The sequence below is a fragment of the Podarcis filfolensis genome (assembly GCF_964270895.1).
Source record: "Podarcis filfolensis genome assembly, chromosome: 2".
Classification (NCBI taxonomy): domain Eukaryota; kingdom Metazoa; phylum Chordata; class Lepidosauria; order Squamata; family Lacertidae; genus Podarcis; species Podarcis filfolensis.
The window spans coordinates 50,929,376-50,956,518 of NC_139605.1; the positions used below are offsets into that span (position 1 = coordinate 50,929,376).

The following is a 27,143-nucleotide window of genomic DNA, read 5'->3' on the forward strand; positions in this document are numbered from 1 at the left end:
TGTCCAGAGGAGGGCAACCAAAATGGTCAAAGGCCTGGAAACGATGCCTTATGAGGAACGGCTAAGGGAGCTGGGCATGTTTAGCCTGGAGAAGAGGAGGTTAAGGGGTGATATGATAGCCATGTTCAAATATATAAAAGGATGTCACATAGAGGAGGGAGAAAGGTTGTTTTCTGCTGCTCCAGAGAAGCGGACACGGAGCAATGGATCCAAACTACAAGAAAGAAGATTCCACCTAAACATTAGGAAGAACTTCCTGACAGTAAGAGCTGTTCGACAGTGGAATTTGCTGCCAAGGAGTGTGGTGGAGTCTCCTTCTTTGGAGGTCTTTAAGCAGAGGCTTGACAACCATATGTCAGGAGTGCTCTGATGGTGTTTCCTGCTTGGCAGGGGGTTGGACTCGATGGCCCTTGTGGTCTCTTCCAACTCTATGATTCTATGATTCTATGATTCTATGATTCTACGTCTTCTGGACTCTCGGCGTGACAGTTTCCGCCGAGGAGTGGGTGTTCCTAGGGGAGGTCCTGAAACCCCCCCACTGTTCTCGCTAGAAGTATCTCTGAGCTCTCCCTCCGACTCACTTTCCCTTGGAACTCCACTTCTCCCCCTGCTGGTCCCCTCCTCCGCTGAGTGGTCTCTCTCACCCTCCATGAGCCCTTTCACCTCCTTCGTCTCAGATGACAGTTCCCTGACATCCACCTCCCCTCCAGGGCCCCCTTCACCCCCTTCCCTCCCCTCCTCTGCGGGAGGCGAGGGAGCAAAACCCTTGAAGGAACCTCCCTCATCTTCCGAAGTTTCGAACACTTCCCTCCACCTTTTGCTGTTCCCGGTTTCCAAGTACTCCTCCTCCTCGGAGTCGGTACCTCCTTCCAACTCCGATTCCCTGAATCCCTCCAGTTCCTCCTCATCGTCGGTGGTGCCAAAGTACTCCCTTCGGAACCTCGCTACTGGCTGAGGTTTCCTGGGGAACCTTTGGTGGAACGTTTCGATCAAGACCTCGTCATGGACCTCCTCTGCCTTCACCCAGGTGTTTTCTGACTCTGGTTCCCCTTCCCACGCGACCAAATACTCCACCTGATTCCCCTTCCACCTGGAGTCGATGATTTCCGCCACATAGTTGCGGCTTTCCCTTTCTTCTATGGCTGGCCCCCGTGTGGATACCCCTTCACCTTCCCCCCGGTATGGTGACAGTAATGACCTGTGGAATACTGGGTGCAGTTTCATGTGGTTCGGTAACCGGAGTCTGAAAGCCACTGGGTTGATCTGTTGGATGACCTCAAATGGTCCCAATCTTTTGGGTCTCAATTTCTTGCAACCCCCCTTGTACGGCAACCCTTGGGTTGATAGCCAGACCCGACTCCCCACCCTAATTGTTTCACCTTCCCTTCTGCTCTTGTCTGCCTGCCTCTTATATTCTTCTTTGGCCCTTTCTAAGTGGTGTTGGAGTTGACAATGGATCGCTTCCATTTCTTCTACAAAAAGTTCAGCGGCCGGAACACTCCATCTCTCTCCTCCTTCCCCTGGAAACGCCCTGGGGTGGCACCCATAATTAGCCAAAAATGGGCTCATCCCGGTGGACACATTCTCTGCATTATTGTAAGCAAATTCCGCTAGTGCCAACTTTTCGACCCAATCGTTTTCTCTGTCATTGACATAGCACCTCAGGTATTGTTGAAGGATACCGTTTGCCCTCTCCGCCTGCCCATTGGTCTCAGGGTGCCTGGCAGTCGAAAAGTTGACCTCTACGTGCAACAAGCTCATAAGCTTCCTCCAGAATCTGGACGTGAACTGTTTCCCTCTGTCGGACACCAGCCTCAAGGGGGCGCCATGCAGCCTAAAAATATGTTCTACAAACAATTTCGCTGTCTCTTCCGCCGTGACTGCATGTGAGCAAGCTACAAAGTGACCCATCTTAGTTAACTGGTCTACTATGACTAGTATGGCGGTTTTCCCCTGGGATTTGGGCAGATCAGTCATAAAATCTATCGACACCGCCTCCCACGGTCTTTCTGGTGTGGGTAACGGTTCTAATAAACCCGCTGGTGCCCGCCTTTCTCCTTTGGCTCTCTGGCATTGGTCACACCTTCTCACATACTCCCGTACATCCTCCCTCACCTTGGGCCACCAAAACTCCCTGGTCACCAACCACATGGTCTTGTGTTGCCCAAAATGCCCCGCTGTGGGATTGTCGTGCAACTGTTTGAGTACTCTCCCCCTCAATTCCCCTTCGGGTATATATAGTGCCCCTTTGTAATACAATGCCCCGTTTCTTTCTTCAAAACCTCCGGGGTCTTCTCCCTCTCTCCTTAAACCTCTGAGCTTATCCTGGGCGTACTCATCATTGACCGTCCCCTCTACCAGTTCTCTTTGCCCCACCCAGGCCGCACCACACACCCAGTGGTCCTCTGGGATAATATGTCTCTCTTCTGGCGCTCCCTCCCCCTCCAAATATTCAGGTTTGCGAGAGAGAGCGTCCGCTCTGATGTTTTCTGGACCTGGCACGTAGCAGATTTCAAAATGGAATTTGGAGAACTCCTGGGCCCATCTCACTTGTCGTTGGTTGAGCACTCGTGCTGTTCTCCAATACTCCAAATTCTTGTGGTCCGTACACACTTGCACCTTATGCTGTGCGCCAATTAGTAAGTGTCTCCATCTCCGGAACGCTTCGTGAATGGCGAGTAGTTCTCGGTCATATACCGTGTAGTTCCTCTCGGATTTGTTCAGCTTACGCGAAAAGAAGGCACACGGTCTCCATTCCGACTTATTGCTCCCTGGCTGAAGCAGCACTGCCCCCACCGCCCGGTCTGAGGCATCAGTTTCCACTCTCATGGGTTTTTGTAAATCCACATGCAGGAGCTGTTCTTCCGAAGCGAATGCCTTTTTCAATTCCTCAAAAGCGTGCTCCGCCTCTGCCGTCCAAACGAATTTCTTCTTGCTGCTTAGACAGTCCGTGATGGGAGCCGTTAAGTGGGCAAAGTTCTTGATGAATTTACGGTAAAAGTTCCCAAACCCTAAGAACCTTTGCACATCTTTTTTGGTTTTTGGTGTCTTCCATTCCAGCACCGCCTGGACCTTGCCTGGATCCATGGCTAATCCCTTGTCTGATAAGCGGTACCCCAGGAATTCCACCTCCTTGGTGTGGAACTGACACTTCTCCAATTTCACCCACAACTGGTTTGCTTGCAGCTGGCTCAGCACTTCCCTGACATCCTTCACATGCTGCTCCTCATTCTCCGAATATATCAGCACGTCATCGAGGAATGCCACGCAATTCTTGTAGAGCAAAGGTCCCAGTACATGGTTCATGAGCGATTGAAAACAGGCGGAGCCTGATTGCAATCCGAATGGCATAACGCGATATTCGAAAGCCCCTAGGGGGGTGAACATCGTTGTCTTCCATTCATCCCCCTTCTTTATTCGTATCAGGTTGTACGCTCCTCTCAAGTCCAGTTTCGTGAATATCTTTCCCTTCCTCACCCTGGTCAAAATGTCATCAATCCTGGGCATGGGGAAAGTCACTGGTTCTGACACGGCATTCAGGGCCCGGTAGTCCACGACCAATCTCGGTTTATCCGTGTTTTTTTTGTCCACAAAAAACACTGGACTGCCCCCCACCGCTCTGGACTCTCTAATGAAACCTCTCTTCAGGTTTTTGTCAATAAACTCCCTCAACTCCTGCATTTCCCTGTCTGACATGGCGTACAGCTTGCCCATGGGTAGCTGGGCCCCAGGGACCAGGTTAATCTGGCAGTCAAAGTCTCTATGCGGTGGTAGTTTATCTGCTTCCCTTTCGCTGAAGACCTTGCTCAGGTCAGCGTATTGTTTGGGCACCTCCCCTTTGTTCGCCACTTCCGTCCCTGCTATGGAGGCTTTTGCCCCTTCCGGCACCTTTCCCTCTTTGCAGTGTTCCAGGCAATGTCCTGACCCAAAGGACACCACTCTCTGATGCCAGCCCACTAGCGGGTCATGCAACGCTAGCCAGCTCATTCCCAAAATGACTGGCGCCCCTCCCAGGGTGGCTACATTGAACGCTATCCTTTCGGTGTGCCTTGCCACCCTCATAACCATTGGGACGGTCTGTAGGCTAACTTCTCCCCCCAACAGCTCCCTCCCATCGATCGTGGTGACTTGCAGGGGGTTGCTTAAAGGGAGTGTCTGTATCTGGTGTTCCGCTGCAAACTCCTTGCTCATAAAATTACAGGAGCTGCCTGAGTCTAACAGCGCCTTGGTCTTTAGTGGGTATCCGTTTGCCAGCTCTAGCAACACCTCTATTACTAGGGCTGGTCTTGGAGGTTCCGGAGTGGGCACTTTTACTGCTCCTTGGCCTGTCTGCAGTGCCCTGACAGAGGCAGACAGGCGTTGGCTTTTACTGGCTCCTGGACTTCCTCCTCCTTTCCCCCAACAGCCCCTGCCATCCCTTGCCATTCCTTTCTTTGCGGGCAGACTCTGGCAAAGTGACCTGGCTGCTGGCAGAGGTAACATTTCTTGGCGCTCTTTCCCTCCTTCTTCCTCCCTTCACTGGGATTTGAAACTGCGCGCGCGCGCGCTGTTCCAACTTCCATCGGCTCTCCGGGCGGGAAACTTGGCTCTGGAATCTCTGGAATGCGGAAATCCCTCCAACGCTCTCCTTTCCCCTCCCGCTTCTCCAAGGCTCTTGCCTCCTGGCGCGCTCCAATGGTCAGCGCTGATTTGGTCAGCTGGTCCATAGACTCCGCCCTGGGCGCCCGGGAAAGTTCGTCTTTCACCGCCGAAGAAAGCCCCTCTTCAAATAGCATTTGAATGGGTTCCGCCGATAGGTCCCACCCCAATCTATGTATCAACATTGTAAACTCAGTCCAGTACTCACGAACCGATCGGCTCCCCTGTTTGCAAGCCATCAATTGTCTGCGTACCAGTCCCTGTTCAATCTCGCTGGAAAACATCAAATCCATGGCGCGAAAAAACTTCCTCGCGTCCTTCAGCATGTCACTATTCCCTGCCATCAGGGGCCTGACCCAGTCTCTCGCCCCTCCTTCGAGATGGCCAATCACAAACGCCACTCGCGACGCCTCATCGGGAAAGTCATTAAACTGCAGTTCAAGAGCATACTGCATCTCTGTCCTAAAGGCTTGGTAGTTCCTGGGGTCCCCCCCAAACTTCTGCACCATTCCTGGCATCTTTCTTGCTAGTGTAGCGCCTTTTGCCTTTTCTGCATCCTGCGCCCTCCTTTCTTCTAGCCTCGCCGTTTGCATTGCTAGCTGGAGTTCCAACATTCTGTACCTTTCTTCCAGAGTTGGACCTCCTCCAGCTCCTCCTGCTCCTCCGGTTCCGGCTGGGTCACTCATGATGCCTCTCTGCACAAGCTGCTTTCAGGGACTGTCCGATTGCTGTGATGGGATGATGAGCTGCTTGTGCGTAAAATCCTGATCCCTCAGAGTTTGGCTAAGTTCCCAAACCTCTGTCTGTGATGGAGCTCCTTAAGCATGGCTCCATCAATCGCTCGTTGAATCGGACAGTGGGCGTTTACGGAACTTCTTCCAGCATAAAAGCTCCTTAACGGAAACACGTCTTCTGGACTCTCGGCGTGACAGTTTCCGCCGAGGAGTGGGTGTTCCTAGGGGAGGTCCTGAAACCCCCCCACTGTTCTCGCTAGAAGTATCTCTGAGCTCTCCCTCCGACTCACTTTCCCTTGGAACTCCACTTCTCCCCCTGCTGGTCCCCTCCTCCGCTGAGTGGTCTCTCTCACCCTCCATGAGCCCTTTCACCTCCTTCGTCTCAGATGACAGTTCCCTGACAGATACGTACTTCATGAATGAGTGAAGATTTGAGCATAGTGTGACACAGGAGGAGCCAACATTTCTCAGTGCATGTTTAGCATCATACATATATGCATAACAAACATTTTCACTTCTCCAAGATGGGATGGATGATAACTGTTCCCTCTTCACTTGTCCCTGGGTTTCATAACTGCTGATTTCGCCATGAAACTGGCAAGAGTTACAAAATAACTTAGACTAAATACAAAGCACAGATAAATAACATTAAACGGAAGATAAGTAAAATAGATAAACCCATTCCCATTACTTCAATGGAAGTGGAAAATATGAAAGATCTCACATATGGATTTACACTGGAGGTTGGCCACCTAAGGCCCATGGACCAGTTCCGGCCCAAATGGGTTCTGGATCCGGCCCGCGAACAGTCCAGAAATTTCCGCATGGTTCTGATTCATATCGTTCGGAAATCATGTCTGCACATGTCTGCAGCACTGGAAATGGCTTCTGCGCATGGCCAGACGCTGAAAATCGCGTCCGTGCATGAGTCTGGGATTGGGACCCCTACAGTAACCACATATTTTTAAAAAATGCTTTTGTTTTCTTAATCTTGTTTCTTACCAGTCACAACATTTGAAACGCCTGAGAATATTGAGTCTATTTTAAATGCCCAGCAAATTGGACCAACTACAGAAATAATCAAAGAGACGGACTTTCCATTGCAATCATATAAGCCAAAAGTACAAGTTCCCTTTGAGGTGATTCCAGGACAGTGCCCTCGGAAGATAGCGATCGAGAGGTAATTAGTGCCAGGAAATGGTTACAAAGGGCTTGCGTACAACACAGGCGAGGACCTTTGCATTTGGATATGCAGCTCTGGATTTCTATATAAATCACAGAGAGTTACACAAGCCTATACTAAAACTGTTGAAATGGGTAGGCTTAGGATCCTCTAGCCCTGCATAGGTTCAGGTTGTAAGATGCCAATCCCTCAGAGAGGTAGATACGTTTCTCTGATTTCAGTGGACTTTGGAGTGCCAAAATCAAACGATTGGACTACATACGTTAGCTTTCTCACAGAACCTCAGCCTGAGGCTCCATGGACAAAAATCTACAAGCTGATTTGGAATGGTCTTCAGCATAATAGAGGAGCTTTTGAATCAGATACCCATCTCTGACAACACTGGAGTATTGGACTGCCCCAAAGTTTTGGCCTGTCTCTTTATTACACTGTATTACTCAATTTACTTTATTAGTCAGTCCCTGAAACAGATTGACAACAATTGAATCGGGTTTCCTGTAAATATGAACAGTTTAATCTTATTATTTAACCAGGTTGAGACGATTATATCTCAGCCTGGATATCACTCAGCTCTTAGAAATGGCAGGGATAGATTCCAATGAATTGATGCCAAGACACCAGGACCCTGACAATATGCCAACTATTGAGCAGAAGAACGACCCTCTTTTCCCTGTCTATCTCCCATTACAGGTAAGATACGGGATTCAGTGGTGCATGTGATCTACTTCAGGGATTCCCAAGCCTTTTACAAAGTTGACCCAGCAATTGCATTTGATGATGACTTTCCATTAAATAATCTGTGTGTCTCTATGGATATCTAATTACCATTTGGAAATTGCTGCTGTGCATTATGTCTTAACATTGGATTAAAAATAACCAGGACACTGGGGTGGGGTGGGAGGTGGGGCGTGGATGTGGCAACATTAATGGTACTTAAAAGAAGCTGAATAGTGTTACAAAAGCCTGGTGCCTGCCCCGATCTCTACCGAGCAGTAGCAAGAGAGCGCACAGGGTTGCAGGCATACATACAGGGTCAGTGTCCCTTTGGAGAATAGAAGACACGACAGAGACAGTTGTGCTTTAAGAAATAGGGTTTATTCGCCTATTTGCACCTTCAGTCTGCATGGAGGGAGTCCAGATAATAACAATAATTTACAGCATGGCTCAAAGCATTGCAGGTAACTTTTAGTCTCTCCCACAAAGATGGATCTCAGCTGGTTTCCCCCTTCTTCCCAGAAGCCCCTTGCCCTCCCCCAAAGCAGTTACCGTGGCAACCTTCCAAATCTCCAGTCTCTGGTCACACCTGGGGCAGGACCCTCAATGGCTCTTTACCAGGGGTTGGCAAGGTTTTCCTCGCCTGGGCTAGTTCACTCCAGCGGAGATCCCTCTGTGGGCCAGATCATGAGCGTCCGCGATTTCTGGCGTTGGCGGAAGTGAGTCCCCACACTGCGCCGGTTTAGTGCAATGCGTGGGAACTTGCCAAGCTGGCGGCTCGGTTCAGGGGTGACTCATGGGCCGGTTAAACGACCCCCGTGGGCCGCTTGTGGCCCATGGGCCTTAGGTTGCCTACCCCTGCTCTTTACTGTAATGCTAACAGGTCTGCCCTTCCCTCAACCAGCCAGGGTGGTTTGCATAAGGCAGCCCAGGAATTCCCTCTCTGGCACAGCTCTGCAGTTAGTTTTTAAAATCCATTTCCCAAACAAAATCCCAGTGTTTATATGTTCCTAGTGTTTAGGGAATCCCCTCTATTTCTATAACAATATGTTTTGAAAATATGAGATGTTTGGGTTTTGATCCAACAAGATGTACAAGAAGCAGAAACCTCCTACAAGATATTAGGCAGGATCCAAAGAGCAACCAGAGGCATTTATGAACACACACATACCAGTGCTGCTCACCCCTTGGCCTTCATGCTCCCTTCCCCAAGTCATTATAGAAGCTTGGCAGACCTTACACTCTTGCAGCAGGACAAGCTGCTGTCAGAACAAGCAGAGTCGTGGTGCACGTGCAGAAGTACTTGAATATGCAAAGAGCTGTCAGGATTCCAAGTCAGCTATTGACTTTGGTGAAGGATTAATTTCTCACTTCTTGCTTGCTTAGATTTTTGATAATGAAGAGTATGATTGCCGGACTCCAGAAGAGTGGCTTTTGTTGGGTGTGGAACCTGAATCTGAAGACCGGAAACCTATCCCAGGAAAAGCACTCCTGCCTACAGATGATGAGCTTGGGCATGGTAAAGCATAGATGTGATGCAACTGAGCTATTTCATTTATTACAAAGATTACAAAATAATAGTTGAATACATGAGAACCATGCTTTTCTCCCTCCAAGTATTTTTGTTTTGAAGTATAGCAGATCAAAACATACAATGTTTTCTTGTATTTTGCATATATTCTAAGGCCTCACCCTACCCTGAGTGGCTCTATGAATCCCTACCAATGAAACTTAGAAATTAATGTTTTTAATTACCATATTTTTCTGTGTATAACATGCCCCTGTGTATAACACAACCCCTATTTTTTGGGACTCCAAGTAAAGAAATCCCCCCTATGCACTATCCGTGTATAAGACAACCCCCATTTTTAAACTTGAAAAAATAGGGAAAATATATAGTCTTATACATGGAAAATTATGGTACTTTGTTTCAGTTAACAGTTAAGTGTATTTTATTTCTGCTGAAATTCGTGGGAGTCAGGCTGTTGACACTAGCATAATATTTCATGTGAGTGGAACTAAACTAGTACTTTAATGTCTGAACTTGTGGTATTTATGCATTTCATTAACTATTTTATAAGCCGTAATTTTTAGACATGGTGTCTGATTTTTAATGGCTCTGTATCTGGGTGTACAATGTGATATTCTTGTGAGTTAATTTTTCAAAATATGTGGAGTGATTGCAATTCTTCTATAATCTAACACAAATGACAGGTGCTTTTAGGGTCCTAAATTAAGTCCTGTAAGTTGACCACTTCAGTTAGAACATGTGCCTAACAACATTTCTGCATTATGTGAGTGCCTGGAGGCAGTTGGAGGATGGATAGCGGCTAACGGATTGAGGTTGAATCCTGACAAGACAGAAGTACTGTTTTGGGAGGACAGGGGACAGGCAGGTGTGGTGGACTCCGTGGTCCTTAATGGGGTAATTGTGTCCCTGAAGGAGCAGGTGCACAGCCTGGGAGTCATTTTGGACTCACAGCTGTCCATGGAGGCGCAGGTTAATTCTGTGTCCAGGGCAGCTGTCTACCAGCACCATTTGGTATGCAGGCTGAGACCCTACCTGCCTGTAGACTGTCTCGCCAGAGTGGTGCATGCTCTAGTTATCTCCCGCTTGGACTACTGCAATGTTCTCTATGTGGGGCTACCTTTGAAGGTGACCCGGAAACTACAACTAATCCAGAATGCGGCAGCCAGACTGGTGACTGGGAATGGCCGCCGAGACCACATAACACCAGTCTTGAAAGACCTACATTGGTTCCCAGTACGTTTCCAAGCACAATTCAAAGTGTTGGTATTGACCTTTAAAGTCCTAAATGGCCTCGGCCCAGTATACCTGAAGGAGCGTCTCCACCCCCATCGTTCTGCCCAGACACTGAGATCCAGCGCCAAGGCCCTTCTGGTGGTTCCCTCACTGCGAGAAGCCAAGTTACAGGGAACCAGGCAGGGGGCCTTCTCAGTAGTGTCGCCCGCCCTGTGGAATGCCCTCCCATCAGATGTCAAAGAAATTAACAACTATCTGACATTTAGAAGACATCTGAAGGCAGCCCTGTTTAGGGAAGTTTTTAATGACTGATGTTTTAATGTATTTTTAGCCTTCTGTTGGAAGCCGTCCAGAGTGGCTGGGGAAACAGTCCGAAGGGTGGGATATACCGTATTTTTCGCTCTATAACACGCATCTGACCATAACACGCATGTAGTTTTTAGAGGAGGAAAACAAGGAAAAAATATTCTAAACGAAACAGTGGATGTATGATTTTTATGGTTCATGCTGTGGCCACAGACATGTGATCTGACAGTGAGTTTGGGGTAGCCCAATGCAAAAATCCTGAGGATCCATGTGGATCCATGCTTTGTAACCACGTTTTAAGTGGGGAGGGAAGGAAAAGAACTCAAGGGACAAGGAGCACGCGTGGGGTGTGTGGAGAAGGAGCTTTTCTGCGAGCTGAGCGGGGGGGGGGGGAAGAGCACTGTTGCTTTAAAGGTATACTTAAGGTATTTGCCCTGTGCCTGGGTTTTTTTTCCATTTAACAGTTTGCAGCCTTTTCCTTCCGCTCCTTGTTTTGAGGCAGAATAGATTTGAGCAAGTGAGGAGGACTTGGATTGCAGGGGATTCGCCATTAGCTGTGTAAAAGCGCTCCTCCTTGCAGCCTGAATATAAGCAGCCACCAGCAGCAATAGAATGGAGCACAAAAAAGCGGTAGGGGCACTAGGACCCAGACAATGCTCAAATCTATCCTGCCTGAAAATAAGCTGCTCCGTCCCCGCGGATCAGCTGAGACGCGGGGATTTGCGAAGTTTCCCCCTCTCCCTCATGCCCTCCCCAGCCTTTTTTTTTACTTCCTGGTTTTCACTGCGCTGGCTCAGAGCTCGAGGTTGGTTTTATTTTGCTGCTGGTTGCTTAAATTTTATCTTTCCTGCCATCCCTCTGCAGCCTCACTGCTCTGTTTAGAGAGCGCACGGACTTTTGCTAGCTCCGTCCCTCCTCCGCTTTGCTGCCATGACTCTCCTTCCCTCCCTCCTCCCCGGCTCCAGGTCGCTTTAAAGCAAGCAAAGCGAGAGCCTCGTAGAGTGTGTAAGCGGCTCCCGCTTTGCTTGACTGATGGCAGCCATGGCTCCGATCCGTGCATTCGCTCCATAACACGCACAGGCATTTTCCCTTACTTTCTAGGAGCAAAAAAGTGCGTGTTTTGGAGCGAAAATTACGGTAAATAATAAGTTATTATTATTATAAATTATAGTAGTTCTGCCTATTTTAACCAAGACAATTGTGAAAATGTGATTCCCTGTCTGTCATTCATATCTCAGAGGATCCCAAAAGTCGCAAACTGATCTATAAGTGGATAGATGTTGGTGTTCTGGATTATGATGAAGAGACAAAATTTTACTTGGTTCATAAGACAAACAGCCTGGGCCTAGTCCGGGATGCACAAGGGAAACGTGTACTTAATGGAGGAATGACTGAAGAAGGTGGGCATTGATTTATTTTTTATTGGATTACAGGGAAGAAGTTAAAATCAAGAGCCTCTCTATACCCAATTAGCTGTCTTTGATTCATGAATGTCTTGGATTGTAATGCATCTTTCTGCCTCTTTAATAAGCAACCATGAGATATTTTCTTTTTCCTGACAATCCTTTGAGGATTCATAGAGGTGGATCATACAATTCTAGAGTTGGAAGGGACCCTGAGGATCATCTAGTCCAACCTGCTGCGATGCAGCAATATGCAGCTGTCCCATATGGGGACTGAACCTGCAACCTTGGCATTATGTGGACAAATTCAGGATTATTTGTAAAAGGACCTCCATTCTCATCACTCCATCACTTGGAACCTGATCATGTGCATGTTTCCTTGGAAATAAGTCCCACAGAATTTGGTATGGCCTACTTTTGGAGGGTCACAATTAGATGAGGGTCACAGGGGACCCGTGATCATATCTCCCACTTTAAAAAAGCCACTGGTCACTATTGGGGGTGAGGAATAACTGAGCAATCAGATTGGGACTCTGGTACTGGGAGGAGGAGACATAGCACCTTCCCTTATGCTGCGTTCATGATCTAAATTTCAGCTCCCAGCTCCACCACAGCCACTCTTTGTCCTATTAAGTTCCATATGATGATCACATGTTTTCCTCCACATGATTAACTGCAGCTGGTGGGGGAGAGGGCAGTTTAGATTAGGAAAACAGTGTGAAGGACATGATTCCCTCTCCCCACCCTTCCATCTGCCTTTAACTTTTGAAAATACAGTGGAAGATACAGTCACAAATATACCTCCTGTCTCATCTAGTTGGATACAGTGACATTTTTGATGAGTATTCTTCTGAGTCTCCATTTGGATTCTATTACTCATCATTCTCTTTTCTGCCACGAAACTATCAGCTTGACACTAGCTTGGTCATTAGATAATTTTGGCACCTGGTTTCTGCAATCTATTTTTATGGCCCCAGTGTGTTCACATTCTTTTCTAATTTCTCCCCAGGGAGAGCCCCACTAATGCCTTGTCAGTATTGGGTGCCCCGTGTCCGTTTGCTTTTTCTGGCTGAGGACCCCCGGGTTCTTGCCGAGCGAGTGATTTCTGCCAATGACTTGAGGAAGAAAACACAGGCACTCTTGTTGTATAACCTGTATGTTGACTGCATGCCTCTGGATGGAATGCAAACCATTGAAGAAAAGAGTTTGCAGCGGATGAAGCAGATGGCAATGGAAACTTCACGTCTGAGGAAAGGGAGTATGTAAGTATTGCAACAGTCCTTCATACTGAAAACATGTTTGTGGTTTTAACACCTTGTTTATGACAAGGGAGGCCTAGCCACCTGGGGGACAGGGTAACTCCATCATTATCATTCCCTCACACCCTTTTCTTCTCATCACATTCCCTGTTCTTTCTTTCCTACTTGCTCTGTTTCTGCACACCCTGGGAATTGTGCTTTTCAGAGGCAGACATAAAAAACTAAGGAGGAAACCAGTATACACAAGCAGGGCAGACACCTGCAATTAATTCGATGCAATTCAGATGCAATTACACCAGGCTGTGCTGTGTTGTGGTACCATTCAGTAAAACCACCATAGATGTAAGGTGCAGCCTTTCAGTGTTTGAAACTTTAAGGAGCACTGACCTAACTTGTGGTATTTGAGATATTAAGTTGCAGCTCTTCCAGAAACTAGCTGGTGAAATGTAGAGATCTTTTTCGTGGGGTTATTAGAGCCCCTTTCGTGTGATTCACTGAGAGCTTCTTCCTGATCAGGTGCTGCTCTTCCCTTTCTTAACAACTGCTTGTGCATCTTCAAAGATTAGATAATGGTAAGTGAAGGGGAGTGTGGGAGATATTTCAACTGGAAATCAGGTGAGCATGGCACAGGGTCTTGAGTGGGTACAAGGTAGATCATAGAATCATAGAGTTGGAAGGGACCCTGAGGGCCATCTGGTCCAATTCCCTGTAATGCAGGAATTTCAACATCTAGACGCCCATCCAATTTGAAACCTTACCGGACCCTGCTTAGCATTGCAAATATGCTAGCAGTTTTATTGCTGCACCACTAGGAGGAGATCACTGCAAGGATGGCTGATTTCCAATTGTTTCACGATAGCAATGACAATCTATTTCCCCCTGCCTAAGTTAGGATGCTGAATTGAAAAAAAGCTAACCAGGAATGGACTTCTGTGAGAAAGGCCTAGGAACTAAGTTCATTTCTGGTATGGAAAACAAATTCCTAGGCTCAGGATGTGCTCAGAGGTGCCCATTTATTTAATACTGTCTGCATTTCTTTTGCATGTGACTTTGGTTGGTAGAGGTTCTAGTAAAAAACAAAGTAATTCTGACAAGGTTGCCGTCAAGTCTGTAGCACTGCTACAGACTCCATGGCTTGGAAGATTTGAGACGCTTTGAGCTAGATGAATCATCAGCCAGTGGTATCATTGATATATCAGTTCATCTCACTGAACTGTGAAAGCTTTTTCCTCAGTCAGATACAGATGTGTGAAATGCAATAAAATTAGTTTTTGAAAAAGGCTAAAGACTATCTGTGAATATCTCCAAGACCAGAAAATATATCCTGGTTCCAGAAGTTAGAGACAATAATATGAAATTGTGATAATAGTAATAATAATAGCTAGAGAGCTGGCCCTGTACAAACTAATATCTCCATTGGGCATATGATAATTTACCATTGGGGCAACTCATGTGAAGACTAAAAGCTGAGGAGATAACTCTTAGGGTTATAAGGCTATTGAAACTTGCTATTCAGCTTTGCCCCAGCAATACAGACTTGAAGCACTGCATTAGACTATTCTTCCTTATCATCTGACTACCTTATCCACGGGACTCATGGCCTTGTGTATGCCAGGCTTCCCTTCTGGGACAGGGCCTTTGCTTGCTTCTGCTAGTGTTGCTTCTCATTGTTTTTTGTTTTGCCTTCTCCATGCAAATGGAACAGTTATCGCCAGACTGCCAATTACAATGGGTCAGGAGGGGAGCGAGAAAGAAAGAAGAGTGGAAATATTGCTTCTAAATCTCTCCCTTTAGTCAGATGTAATACAGTCCTAGGTGTCACACAACTTGCCCCACTGCCCCTTGATCCTTCAGAATCACCTGCTGTCCCATTCCAGGTCTACTATGAAGCTCCCTTAATGTGCCGCAAGCACTTTTAATGAAGAAGCAAAGCACATGCAAACACAGGAGGCGTGAAGATGGGACTATAGAGATATATGAGTGATGCAGACGCAACATTGTGAGAGGTCGTTGTTCATTCTGTTAATTAGTTTTTTAATTATGCTTAGCATTTTAGAGCGGCTGCAGCTCCTGGGGAAAGAAGTGTCCCTAGACTTTGAGCGAACCATGAACAAGATTAACTTTGACAGAACTGTCACTTCCAAGCCTCAGACGTTCTATTATGTCACTCTGCCTGAGAAAGAGGAAGAGAAGGTGCCACAGAAGGGTAGGTGACACAGTAGAAAAAGACAGCGGCAGAGTGTAAAATCTTCCCCGGGGGGAAATTACTCTGTTTCTTGTAATTAACTTTAGACTATGATTGATATGTTGCAAAGGGAGATGTACCAATCCCATATTATATTATTATATTTTATAGTCGTAATTATTTTACTTATAAGCTGCTTAAATAAGTTTTGTTATTGGGCAATATATAGATATTGAAAATAAATCAGTGCCGGCGTGTTCCCTTCTGACAAAGTCTGACAATACAAACTATTTATATATATTTGCATCCCAAGCTTTCTGGGTAAAAGAAGTTGAATGATAGTGACGAGAGCAAGTGGCAGCCATTAAGATACAAACAAGCTTCTGCCATGGATCCTTTGAGGGACAGAGCTAGACTAGCCAAGGGTTGAGGCAATCCCATGCAAGATGGCTGCCACTCCTTTGCCTCAAACCCTTCTGGAGCAAGGAACAGTGATCAATAAGCAAGTGTATGTGTATTCTGCAATTCTGTGAAAATATATAGCATTCCGAGAATCTCATTGCTTTGAGAAAGTGAGTTTTTGGCTGTTAGAACTACAAAGTTATATTTGAAAGCTTGTGAGCGAGTGGGGGGGGGGAGGAGGAGGGAGAATTAAGATTCCCATGGGTCAGGAGGATTGGCTTCAATGCTTGACCATAACTGCTTGTCCATTTCCAAGCAAAATGAGTGGGAATGTACAAATTTGTTTAATTTTCATAATTTATACAGATCTGGGTTTTTTTTCCTGGACACAGAGATGTGGTCATCTTGCTTGTACCTGGAAATTACAGTAGGGATGGCCTGTGATTCTGGCACTGCCCTTGGGCCTTGTGTGCCTGGAGGCTTCATGCTCAAGGAACAACTCTGGAGTCTTCTTTTTTTTTAATCACTGCTTGAAGAGAAGTGGTGAGGCAGGAAAGGTACAGGGGGGAGGTGTGGTGAGGTGGAGGAGCAACGATGGGGTGGTCCTTGCTTTAAAGGAAGGGGGTGCCGGAAAGCCACTGTGCCAGCCTGGAGCTGGTGCAACAATGGCGCACCAACAGTGGGACTGACTCAGGATCCAGCTAATCCTGGGCTGGATCAGTCCCTTACTGCCTCAAGAATACACATTTTGGAAGCTTTGGAAGGAGAAGCTTTGCTCAGTTCACACATATGCACACATACACACTCTGATGCAAGGGTGGAGGTGTAGGTTGCTCTGTAAGTAAATAAAATGCATTTTTCAGCATTTATGATTCTTACATATGCTTAACAAGAACAGCTACATGACTACTGTTCCTACAGAAATAACATCTCTTCTTGTGTCCCCAGGTCGCATTGATGTTCCTGAGTACCCATTTAATGAGCAAAAAGAAACTTTTAGCTTCATCTCCCTCCTGACACGGCCAGAAGTCATCATGGCTTTGTGCCAGGTCCGGGATGAGTGCAATAAAACTGCAGCTATGTCACTGTTCCATTCAACCCTGACTAAGTACGGCCGACTAGAGGAGTTTGAGCAGATCCAGAAACAGACCTTTTCACAGGTATAGCAGCAGGGAAATACTCTTTGCAGAGATGTGGCTATGCAAAGTGTAAGTGGCTATAGTGTGTGTGTGTGTGAGAGAGAGAGAGTGTATGCTATTGTAATGTAATGGTTGGATTGTCAGACTAGGCCTGAGGAAACCTGGGTTCATAGTTCCTCTCAGGCAAGAATCTTGCTGGATGATATTGGGACTAGTCATTCTCTCTCAGCCTAATCTAACTCACAGGGTGGCTGTAAGGGCAAAATTTGCAGAGAAAAAACATGTAGATGAGCTCCATGGAAGATGCTGGGATAAAAGTGTAATCACACATATTAATAGTAGTAATAATTCTATTAGTGTTAGGCCTTATGTGGTCAAAATGGCACCATCCACACACAAGAGAGCATATCAGCAATTTGTCGAGGTGAAAAAAATATTTTAGGGGAGAAACCATAAGTGGGGAAACATCCTTTAAGAGTCCACTGATGGCCAAGGATACTCAGTGGCCATGGAGTATGTCAGCCTGTTGAAGGGTGGGGAGGATAGAGCAGAAAACCAGGGTGGTTTGGTAGGAAAATGAGGTATTCTTGAATAGAGCATGTAATGCTGAACAAATGTTGTAACATTTTGTTGCAGTTCCCTCTTGTAAATAAGCAATCGTGGGGCAAACAGCCATCATTCTTCAGTTAGAGCTCATGGTTGAGTATAGCGCTTAACCGCAGACTTCTTAAATGCAGTCTGCTTTGGAGTGAGAAGGATTAGAAACTCCTTGAGAATAAGCCAGGCATTTTAAAAGGCAACACAGTTTCCCAAACACTGTTTTCTGTTCTCATTCCTGGGTTCCATAGGTGTTGCTGTCCTTAAAGTAGTAGCTTTGGCCAGGATCCAACCCAATTGCTTGCACAATACAGTTACAGATAGGTAGCCGTGTTGGTCTGCCATAGTCAAAACAAAAAATTTTTTTTCCTTCCAGTAGCACCTTAAAGACCAACTAAGTTAGTTCTTGGTATGAACTTTCGTGTGCATGCACACTTCTTCACACTTCTGAAGAAGTGTGCATGCACACGAAAGCTCATACCAAGAACTAACTTAGTTGGTCTTTAAGGTGCTACTGGAAGGAAAAAAAAAATTTTGTTTTGCACAATACAGTTTCCAAGAACCCCAACTTCCTTTAATCTGTAACTCACCTCAGAAAACAATTTGGAAATTAGGCAGGAAGAAATGTGCATGGTGATTTCCCCTGGGAATAAGAATGGAAGGACTTGGGGAAGGATGCCAGGGAAGCAGCGTTTGACTAAGCATTCAGAGTACAAGCAGACAGTGGAGCGGATTCTTTAGGTGGTAGGTGGGGTCTCCTTCACTGGAGGTATTTGAGAAGAGCCTAGACATCTCAACATCCATCTGTCATCCTGTACCTTGTGTGTGTGTTTGTCCAGATAACCTTCAAAGTCCTTTCTTACACAGTGGTTCTATCTTTATATGATCTTTAAAGCTGCTCTGCATGAAGAAATGGACAAGATTCTATTTTTCTTTGTCTCACCGTAAAATACAGTGTGCTCTATTTTTCTCCATTTCACCTTGAAATACATCATCAGCTTTGCATGGGGTTTCTTAAAAAAAAAAAAAGGACAACAAATGGAAGAATTACACTGGTCATGTTTTGGTAAAACCAAGGTCTTGTGCTGGTGCGTTTTTAAGCTTAAATGTTATATTCCCATTAAAAAAAATAACTTGTTAATCTGAAATCAATTTATGAGGCATGATGTGTTTCATATTAGATTGCTATCAGAATGGTTGTTACCATTCTCATAATGTTACTGAAGCAGGCCAGAGGTAACTGACATGGTGCCCTCCAAATATTGTTGAACTACAACTCTTATAACCCTAGCCATTTGGCCACACTGGCTGGCACTGGTGGGAGCTGTAGTCCAGCAACATCCCAAAGGCACCACACTGGCTACCCCTGAAATCTCCCTGCTTACCAAATGGTGTTCTATGTAATTAGTGGAAAGTACCCACTGTTGTTTGAGAGTTCTAAGAAAACCAAAAAGTAGTATTGTTTTAAAATCAGTGGTTAAAATCAGTGCAATTTTTAAAGTTGCAGTCCACCATTTTGCTTAAAAATGACATCTAGCTGTATCCCAACCCAGAAAAAAGCCTGTTCCGTGATTTTTCAGAACAAATCATGCAAAATTTGGTTGCAGTATCTTAAGAGGTGTCCAAATGCATAGAGAACGAAGAAGAAGAGGAGTTTGGATTTGATATCCCGCTTTATCACTAACCGAAGGAATCTCAAAGCGGCTAACATTCTCCTTTCCCTTCCTCCCCCACAACAAACACTCTGTGAGGTGAGTGAGGCTGAGAGACTTCAGAGAAGTGTGACTAGCCCAAGGTCACCCAGCAGCTGCAGGTGGAGGAGCAGGGAACCGAACCCGGTTCACCAGATTAAGAGTCTACTGGTCTTAACCACTACACCACACTGGCAAACAGCTTTCCAAAAAATGTAGCAGATGTGTCATTTGGCACTGCAGTTGACATTCTTTGTTTTATTTTTATCTAGGTTTCAATGTTCCTTAAGGATACTTGGATCAATACTCTAAAGATAGCCGTGAGAAGCAGTTTGAGGGACATAGGCAAAGGCTGGTACAACTTGTATGAGACTAAGTGGGAAGTATACCGGATGTCCAAGCTTCATCAGCTGATGGAGCTCATCAAGTTTATGTTGCAGGACTCTGTACGTTATCTGATCCAGGATTCACTGGTAAACTTCACCCAGCTCTTCTTGGATTCCTGCCACAGTGTCCTGAATTGCCCTGAAGATATGGTGTGGGGAGATGACCTTGTTAACAGCCCATACAAGTAAGGAGAGAAATGGAGGGATGTTTTATTTTTGTGGAAAAGGAAAAGAGCATTGACCAGTGTGCTCTCATATAACAGGAGGGTTCTTTTTCTCTGAATTTTCTCTTGATGAATTGGTATCACTGTGCAAATCACACTGCAGTCATGGCTCCTTCTTTGGCATGCTTAAGCACCCCCTGGGACATTGCTGGGCAACAATATTTCTCATTTTAAGGGGTTATTGCTGGCTTCTGACAGGCATCACAAAGAGTCTGTAGGTTACAAAGTGAAGTCACCGTAGCTTTAGTATGCATTGGCTTTATTAGAAGATCCTACTGTGTCTGTTTAGCATGGTCTTGAGTTCTGCGTTATAGCATCATAGATTGTAGAGTTGGAAGGGACCCTGAGGGTCATCTAGTCCAACCTCTTGCAATGCAGAAATCACAATTAAAGCATCCCTGGGAAGACGTGCTCCGCCGCTGGCAGCATGCTGCTAACAAACCTTTTGGACCTTACCTTTTCACCCCTGCTGCATGCTCATGCTTCCTGGATGTAGTCCCCAGAAATGCAAAGACCACTTTATTAAGGGGATATTTTTACAAGTGTTAAACTATTTTTGCAAAACATGTAGTGTCTGTACACATGCTTTTTTGGGTGCATGGCACAGTAGATATTAACAGAGACCTTACGAACATCCAGCAAGTTTAATTCAAGTCAGTCATTGTTCTTGGCAGATTGGAGAAGTGGGTTGAAACAGTAGACCTCAGCTGAAGTATGTTACCCAGTCTGGAGTATGCATTTTGAGACAGATGAAAACAAATTGAATAAAGCTCCAGTGTGAACCTAATAAATAATTAAGGTTAGAAAGCATGGTATTGAGGAAAGCAGAACTCACTGAACTAAGGAATGGAAAAATATGAAAACACAACAGTCTTCAAATATTAAACAAGTACCATAAAGAAGATCGGGAAGAAGAATCCTTTTCTGCTACTGGCAAAAGGGCCAGAGTCAATTTAGTTACATTGCAGCTGTGTACATTTTGGTTTACCAGAATATGAAATAAGTTTCTGTGTCTGTTTGGAATAAGAAAAGTTGAACAGTGTGGAGCACAGCCCCCCCACCCCCGCAAATGTTCTACCTCATTTCTGATATGTCTTTAAGGCAGACTGGATTAATATATATGTATTAATATATATTATATATGTGTGAATCCCAACTTATTGCAGAGGGATAGTGAATATGAGTCTGGACACCCCTCTATACTTTTTCTGCCAATCCAGGAAGGGATATTTGCAAGCATGATGAGGATACTGACATGCCTTTTGATCATAGTGATTCCCTTTGTTCCACTAAATTTGATGCTTATGCCTGTTTATACAAATGTGGTTGCGTATCACCTTTTAGGGCATCTGGTTCCACGGGAAATGCACAAGCAGAGCTAGGCTATGTTTCTGAGAAGTAATTGATCTATTTTTTTAATTAGCAAAGGCATTGTTTCTGGAAGCTATTCATTCCTAACAATCTCAGAGATCTCCATATTCTTCCTTTTGTAGGCCACGGAAAAATCCTCTGTTCATAATTGATCTGGCTCTGGACACTTCGGGTGTTCGTTTCAGCACACCCCTGGAGAATTTTGAGACAACAGTTGTTTCTCTGTTTGATAAAGGGATCTGGGCTACCCACACCATACCACAACTGGAGAAAGTGAGTTACCTTGAAGAGTTTGAAATGCCTTCTTACCCTAATAATAGGATCCATCTTGTAAAAAGTTATACACTTACTGAAAATAGATGCTTCTACTAGAGATGCACACTACAAAGCTGACTTTCCAGAGCAGTCCTACCTATATGTGTACCCAGAAGCAGCAAGTTCCATAGAGTTTATTAGACTTATTGCTAGGGAAGTGTGCATAAGATTGTAGCCTTACTGGTCATAAGAATTGCTCCACCAAAAGGCTAAGCTGTGAGTTGTCAACAGTCATATCTGGGTATTATGGCTGCATTGCAGGAACATTATAACAATATTATGGAGAGAAACACAACACAAATGCTTTGGAGTGTGGTATTGAAGATTGACAAGCCTTTCTCAGAACCAGTACCGTGGTTTGGTATTGTGTCTGTAATTTGCAAAAAACAACAACAACGAAAGCCTGTGGAAATAAAGTCTAGCCCTGCTGAAAATTACTTATATTTTCTCCATGTAGGAGAAGATAATGTGATTCTCCACTTAATGTGTAGTGAGATGCAAGAAATAGAAGATTTTCTTTGATTTCACATCCTGATCTCTTCTGGGTTAGGGAAATGTCAGAAGAAGTTTGATTTGTGCTGCAGATTTCATGTAGCAACTCATGCGCAGGCACATAAAATCTCAAAGATTTTAACAGGGTGGTGTGCAAGGGATGATACTGCAGGAGGAAGATTTTGCTAACAGGAGAATGATTCAGCCAACACTTTTAGCATTGAGGAAAACATGCCAGAATCAAATAAGAAGTGCTGGCAATAATGTTGCAATTTTAAATCCTGAAGCTGTTAATACCGACATTGAAGTAGTGGCAGGATACAAGATGTGTGATTATGTGTTTAGTGTATTTATCTTATCACTTCAATTTAAAAAGAGGCTTGCTTCTTTTTATAACAAAATCGAGATAATTCAAGAGCTATCATTAAAGTGAGCTTCACAATAACCTAAAGATTGCTTGTCTGCAGTTTCTGAAATGTGCTGTTGTTGGTTTTGGCTAAGGTGGAAGGTCCTTTTCCCATCAAGGGGTGTCTTACATATTGAGTCTCCTGCCTCCTTGAAATGATCTCTGCAGGTATTGTTTAGGGCACAGAGCATGATCTCATAAAAATCTGAAGCACACTAAGTTGCACATGGTTGTATCATTTGAAAGCCAACAATCCATGTTAAAGGCTAGGTTATCCAAAATACCTAACCTCTTGAATGCTGGGGTAGGCAGCTTTCAGCCAAGAGCAACTCATAGAGATAAGCTGCAGTGCAAGTGAGGCAACATTTGGAGCAAACCACAAGTAGTATGACCAGAAATTCTAGTGGGGCTCCATACATTAAAGATGGGTCTCTAAATTGAGACCCCTGCAAGCTTTCGTTTATACAAAGTCTGGTAAACATATATGGTAACCTGTATTATGATTAAGGCTACGGTTCCTTGGGTTGGCATTGGTTTTTACTGAGGTATCCAATACAAAGAGCAGGAGGAGCATTAACTGTCTAGCAGTAGATGGATTTCAATTTTGTACAACAGACTTGAAGGAGAAAATAGAAGCAGTTTGTGCTGAATGGCTGTTCTTTTGTCCCTTGTTCAGCACGTGCTTGAAAACATGTTCATCTGTGGCACACCGTTGCTGGAGTCAGTGGGTCTGTATGAGCCACCTGTGATCGAACTGCGCAAAACCATCATCACCTGTATCCGCAAAGCCCTGATTCCCCTCCAAGCTTATGCCAAGAATTATGAAAAGTACTTGGAACTGAATAACCGTGACATCAACAGCCTCCTAAAGTATGTAGCTTTTAAAGGGAAGAGCAGGGACTTGCATAAGAGGTTTTTCTATAGTTGCATGGGTAGATTAATGCACTGCCTTCTGCATTGATTTCACTTTCAGTGGCAAATGTTTTCTGAAGACAAAGTTCCCCCAAATACATGGGCTTGGACCCTAAGTTACTTATCTGTGCACGTGGGAGGAGGGAACTTGGTCAACTCGCCCTTTATCTGCAGGCCCCCATGTCATATTACATACGATTGCCAAGAGTCTCCCAGTCTCCATAAGTGATTTTCAGGAAAGGAAGTAGGAAAACCCCATTTGGGAGGATGATGTTCTGTTCATGGAAGAAAACTTAGGACTGTGCCCATGGTACTGTGAGGTACACTGGGAAACAGATTACTGTACATTGTTGTTTTAGCATCAGTGTGGTCATTGGCTACCTGTTTTCTTTTCTTAGGGCTTTTACACACCTAAGGTAACAAATCTAGGTGCCTCCAAGCATACACGTAACAGGGAACAAGAAGCAACATCTGCTCCTGTTTCTTGTATTCACACCTTACATTTTAACTGTGTACTTCAAAATCTTAAGAGCATAGAATGTAAATCTGGCCTTACGAACCCTTGGGTTTTTAAAAACTGCCATTCTACCCTGAAGGTATTTATATCTTTCTTCATTCCTAAGTGCTAGAAGCAAAGACCTCTCCATTACCACCACCACCTTGTGTTTAGTCAGAGCAATCATAAGGCCGTAAGAGGAGCCTGCTGGATCAAGCCAATATCCCTCCTAGTCCAGCATCCTGTTCTCACAGTGGCCACACAGATGCCTGTTGGAAACCCCACAAGCAGGACCTGAGCACAAGAGCACTCTGCCCTCCTGCAGTTTCCAGCAACTAGTAATCCTCCGACTGTGGATCTTGCAGCACAACAGACTCAGCTTCCTTCCTCTAATCTCCAAGGGCTTTTGCAAGTGCAGATTTGTTGAATGGCCTTGAAGCCTTTCACTGGTTACATTTGCCGTTTATAAATTATATGTTCCTGCTGTAAGTGGGAAATCATATTCTGGCACAGTATGCAGTATGCCTGTCTTTACCTGTGTTATGGTGGTGAGTCTTCCCTTAATAATAATTCCATATTTCTCTAGACCATATCTGGAGCAGTGCCCTCCTGCTCAAGAGGTGAGAGAGATCGTTAACAAGCATATGGCAGAAAAGGAGTTGCTGGACAACAGCTTGCCTGGTAGCATGGTGATTGGCCCCTTTCATCTCAGCGTTGAAGGCGTACGGCAAAACCTTTCCAAGAAATGCAAAGCGTTGGCCACCACTATGCTGGATATATTGGCTAAGAATTTACATGAGCAAGTGGAAGATGTGAGTTTCATACTTGGTACTCATCCAGAGGAGTAATTCTGTAGCTGTTTCTGGAAGTTTACAATTGCAAAGAAGTTACAAGGAAAAGGAATGAATTGCAGTCATAACAGCAATTTTGAACTCTTCTTAGCATGTATATATAAATATATGTACTGCTGGGGATTGTTCTAGTGTGAGATCTAACAGCCGGTTAAGTCAAGTGCTTCTGCACAAATGTGTCAGTGCAGGAAGAGCATCATATAAAAAGGTTTATGGTTCTCCTATTGCCACTTTCAAACATATTCATGTGCAAAAACCTTCTTTTTCAGTATTCTTTATAGCATTTCTAATCTGCTACACCATTCTCATTTTATTAATCCCCAATGCCATCCCAATCATCCCAATCGTCTTGATGACTTTAGATGAAGACCTGCACAGCTGATGTTCAGGGACACATTCCAATGAGTGTTTGGCTGCCTCCGTCCCATGTTTCCTCCCTGCCTAATATTTAGTTAAGAAAAGTACATGGTGTGATGTTGTCCTGGTCAGAATCTCTCTGTTTCCGTATGCCCAATGTCCTTCCGTATTTCGTCGTTGTTGTTTTTAAAGGAATGTTGAATTCTTATAATTACTTTTGAGTTATATCAAATGATTTCACTATTTGTTTAAATATTATCATTCAGAGAGTCATCACTTCTTTCTGCAGATCTGTGAAGCTTTCAAAGCCATCAGCCGAAAAATTTATGAAAAACCAAACAGCATTGAGGAGCTGGCTGAGCTGCGGGAGTGGATGAAAGGAATCCCTGAGAAGCAGAAAGTGCAGGAGGTAAGAAGTGGCTGCATGTGTGGCATCAAACTATTAGAGTGAAGTAGATAATGGGTAGATCACTGAGCTTTTAATCCAGTACCTCATCCTGACCAGAACAGTAATTGTGGGCTGCTTTGAATAAATCAGATTCTCTTAGCAGATGCATATGCAAGTTGGTAGTTACAAAAACACTTCATCAGGTAGCACTGAAGGTATTAAGGAACTCTACAGCTGTTGACAAATTCCCAGTTCATTATTTTAGGGAGCAGATGTAAGAAGCAGATGCATGCTATTCATGCATAGTTTGCTAATGAAATCACTGGAAAGCAGATCTTAACTCAGTGCATGAAATTTCACCAATACACCTTTTAAGCATCTGCACTATAGTATGTGGATGAATGTGTGTGCAAATCATCATGCCTCCAAGTTGGGCTGACAGCTGTCTGACTCAGTGGCGTAGCGTGGGGGGTGCAGGGGGGGCGGACCGCACCGGGCGCAACATCTGGGGTTAGGGCAAATCAATGGGTTAGGGGGCGCAAATCCACGGGTTAGGGGGCGCAAATCCACGGGTTAGGGGGCGTAAATTACTTGCCTTGCCCCGGGTGCTGACAACCCACGCTACGCCACTGGTCTGACTACCAATCATGGTCATGAATTCAGTTAAAGAGCATGCAGGTGTCTAGGGTGGGATAGGTGTTAAAATGCCTGCCTGTGTTTGGATTGCTTATCACACCTGCTTCAAAGCTTTTTGCTCAGTACAAATTTTAGATGTTGAATATTTGCATATTAATAACTTGTGGGCTAACAGTGACCCCGTTGACATTGACTTCTTAACCATACCAGGGTGGTATCATATTAATGTAACCAGAGTGGAATTATAATACACTATTTCAATGGCCTGTGGCACTTCTCAAGCTTTGTGTACCTTGTTTGTTCTCAAGCCTGAAGCAGTGAGCAAGATTCACTTAATGTGCCTTGCACGAGGGCTCCCCTCCTCCCCTGATCCCCCTCCTGAAATTTGCTCAGGAGTAGGTGTCGAAGAACCCCCAGGAAGAGAGGAGAGGGGTTGTTCCATCAGGTAACCTGCAAAGCTTCTGCTGATGGGATGTTCACCACAGCATGATGTTGAATTCCACCCAGTGCTGCTGCTTTTTTCTTTTTTTGTGTGTGTTAAGATTTTTATTAAAGTTCTTTCATGAAACAATAAGGTACAGAAAACACATTCACCCAGTGCTTCTTGAGACTCCTAAGGCCTGCTGGATCCTCTGTGTTGTTGTAACCTAAAAAGAACTGTAGAAGTGTATTCTTTGTCCCTCTTTCACTGTACTCGAATACCACCATACCCAGACATTTGACTTATAGGTAGCGTTTTTTTGTGCAACAATATTATAACACAGATGGAATGAAATTTTGATCATGCAAGCAAAGCCCTGCTTATCGGCTCCTCTCTCTCTTTCTGTCATTGCATAGGAATTGATAAGTAAGGTCATGGAAGAATACGAAGTCATGGAGGATTTCCTCTACAATTTGACTCAAGATGACTTCAATGACAAGTAAGCACAAGGCATTTCCCCTGCAGTCAGAGCAAGACCTTTGGCTTCAGATACCATATTTTCTGCCTCAGGGCTTTATTTGCACATCAAAGGGCTTCAGCAAATCTCTTCAGGCTGCCAGAAAAGATGCCCACTGAACTACCTTATTCAAATGCAGAACCAGTGGTGGTGCCAGCCTCTGGGCCAGGGATTGAAGCAACCTTCTTGTTTCTGAGGCTTTTAGCAAACCGGAGGCCTTTATTTTGTTTTATTTTTCATGAAAAGCCAGTGAATTTGGGGGCTGCACAGCATGAAATTGTTAGGCTGTGTATTTCTGTGTGGGTGCAAGGTGCTCACAGGGATTTGAGAGTTGCCATGGGGTGTCAGCATTTTAT

The 27,143-nt window shown here is 44.9% G+C and overlaps 1 protein-coding gene across 5 annotated transcripts in view; it reads left to right on the plus strand.

The window, feature by feature from the left end:
* The window catches only part of DNAH1 (dynein axonemal heavy chain 1), a 173,835-nt gene that overhangs the window by 16,902 nt on the left and 129,790 nt on the right, over positions 1 to 27,143 (plus strand). For 4 of the 5 annotated variants that reach the window (XR_014545436.1, XM_083603182.1, XM_083603179.1 and 1 more), the window contains exons 4-16: positions 6,378 to 6,552; positions 7,089 to 7,245; positions 8,656 to 8,788; positions 11,578 to 11,739; positions 12,752 to 13,004; positions 15,050 to 15,207; positions 16,537 to 16,748; positions 19,288 to 19,586; positions 21,119 to 21,269; positions 22,886 to 23,079; positions 24,204 to 24,429; positions 25,115 to 25,234; positions 26,687 to 26,769. Coding sequence is in view for 4 of the 5 variants with exons in the window: in XM_083603182.1 (XP_083459308.1) it covers positions 6,378 to 6,552; positions 7,089 to 7,245; positions 8,656 to 8,788; positions 11,578 to 11,739; positions 12,752 to 13,004; positions 15,050 to 15,207; positions 16,537 to 16,748; positions 19,288 to 19,586; positions 21,119 to 21,269; positions 22,886 to 23,079; positions 24,204 to 24,429; positions 25,115 to 25,234; positions 26,687 to 26,769 (2,323 nt within the window). In the remaining variant the exon portion in view is untranslated. Of the gene's footprint in view, positions 1 to 6,377; positions 6,553 to 7,088; positions 7,246 to 8,655; positions 8,789 to 11,577; positions 11,740 to 12,751; positions 13,005 to 15,049; positions 15,208 to 16,536; positions 16,749 to 19,287; positions 19,587 to 21,118; positions 21,270 to 22,885; positions 23,080 to 24,203; positions 24,430 to 25,114; positions 25,235 to 26,686; positions 26,770 to 27,143 lie in introns of those variants that run through there. The other variant, XM_083603181.1, reaches the window with a different exon arrangement.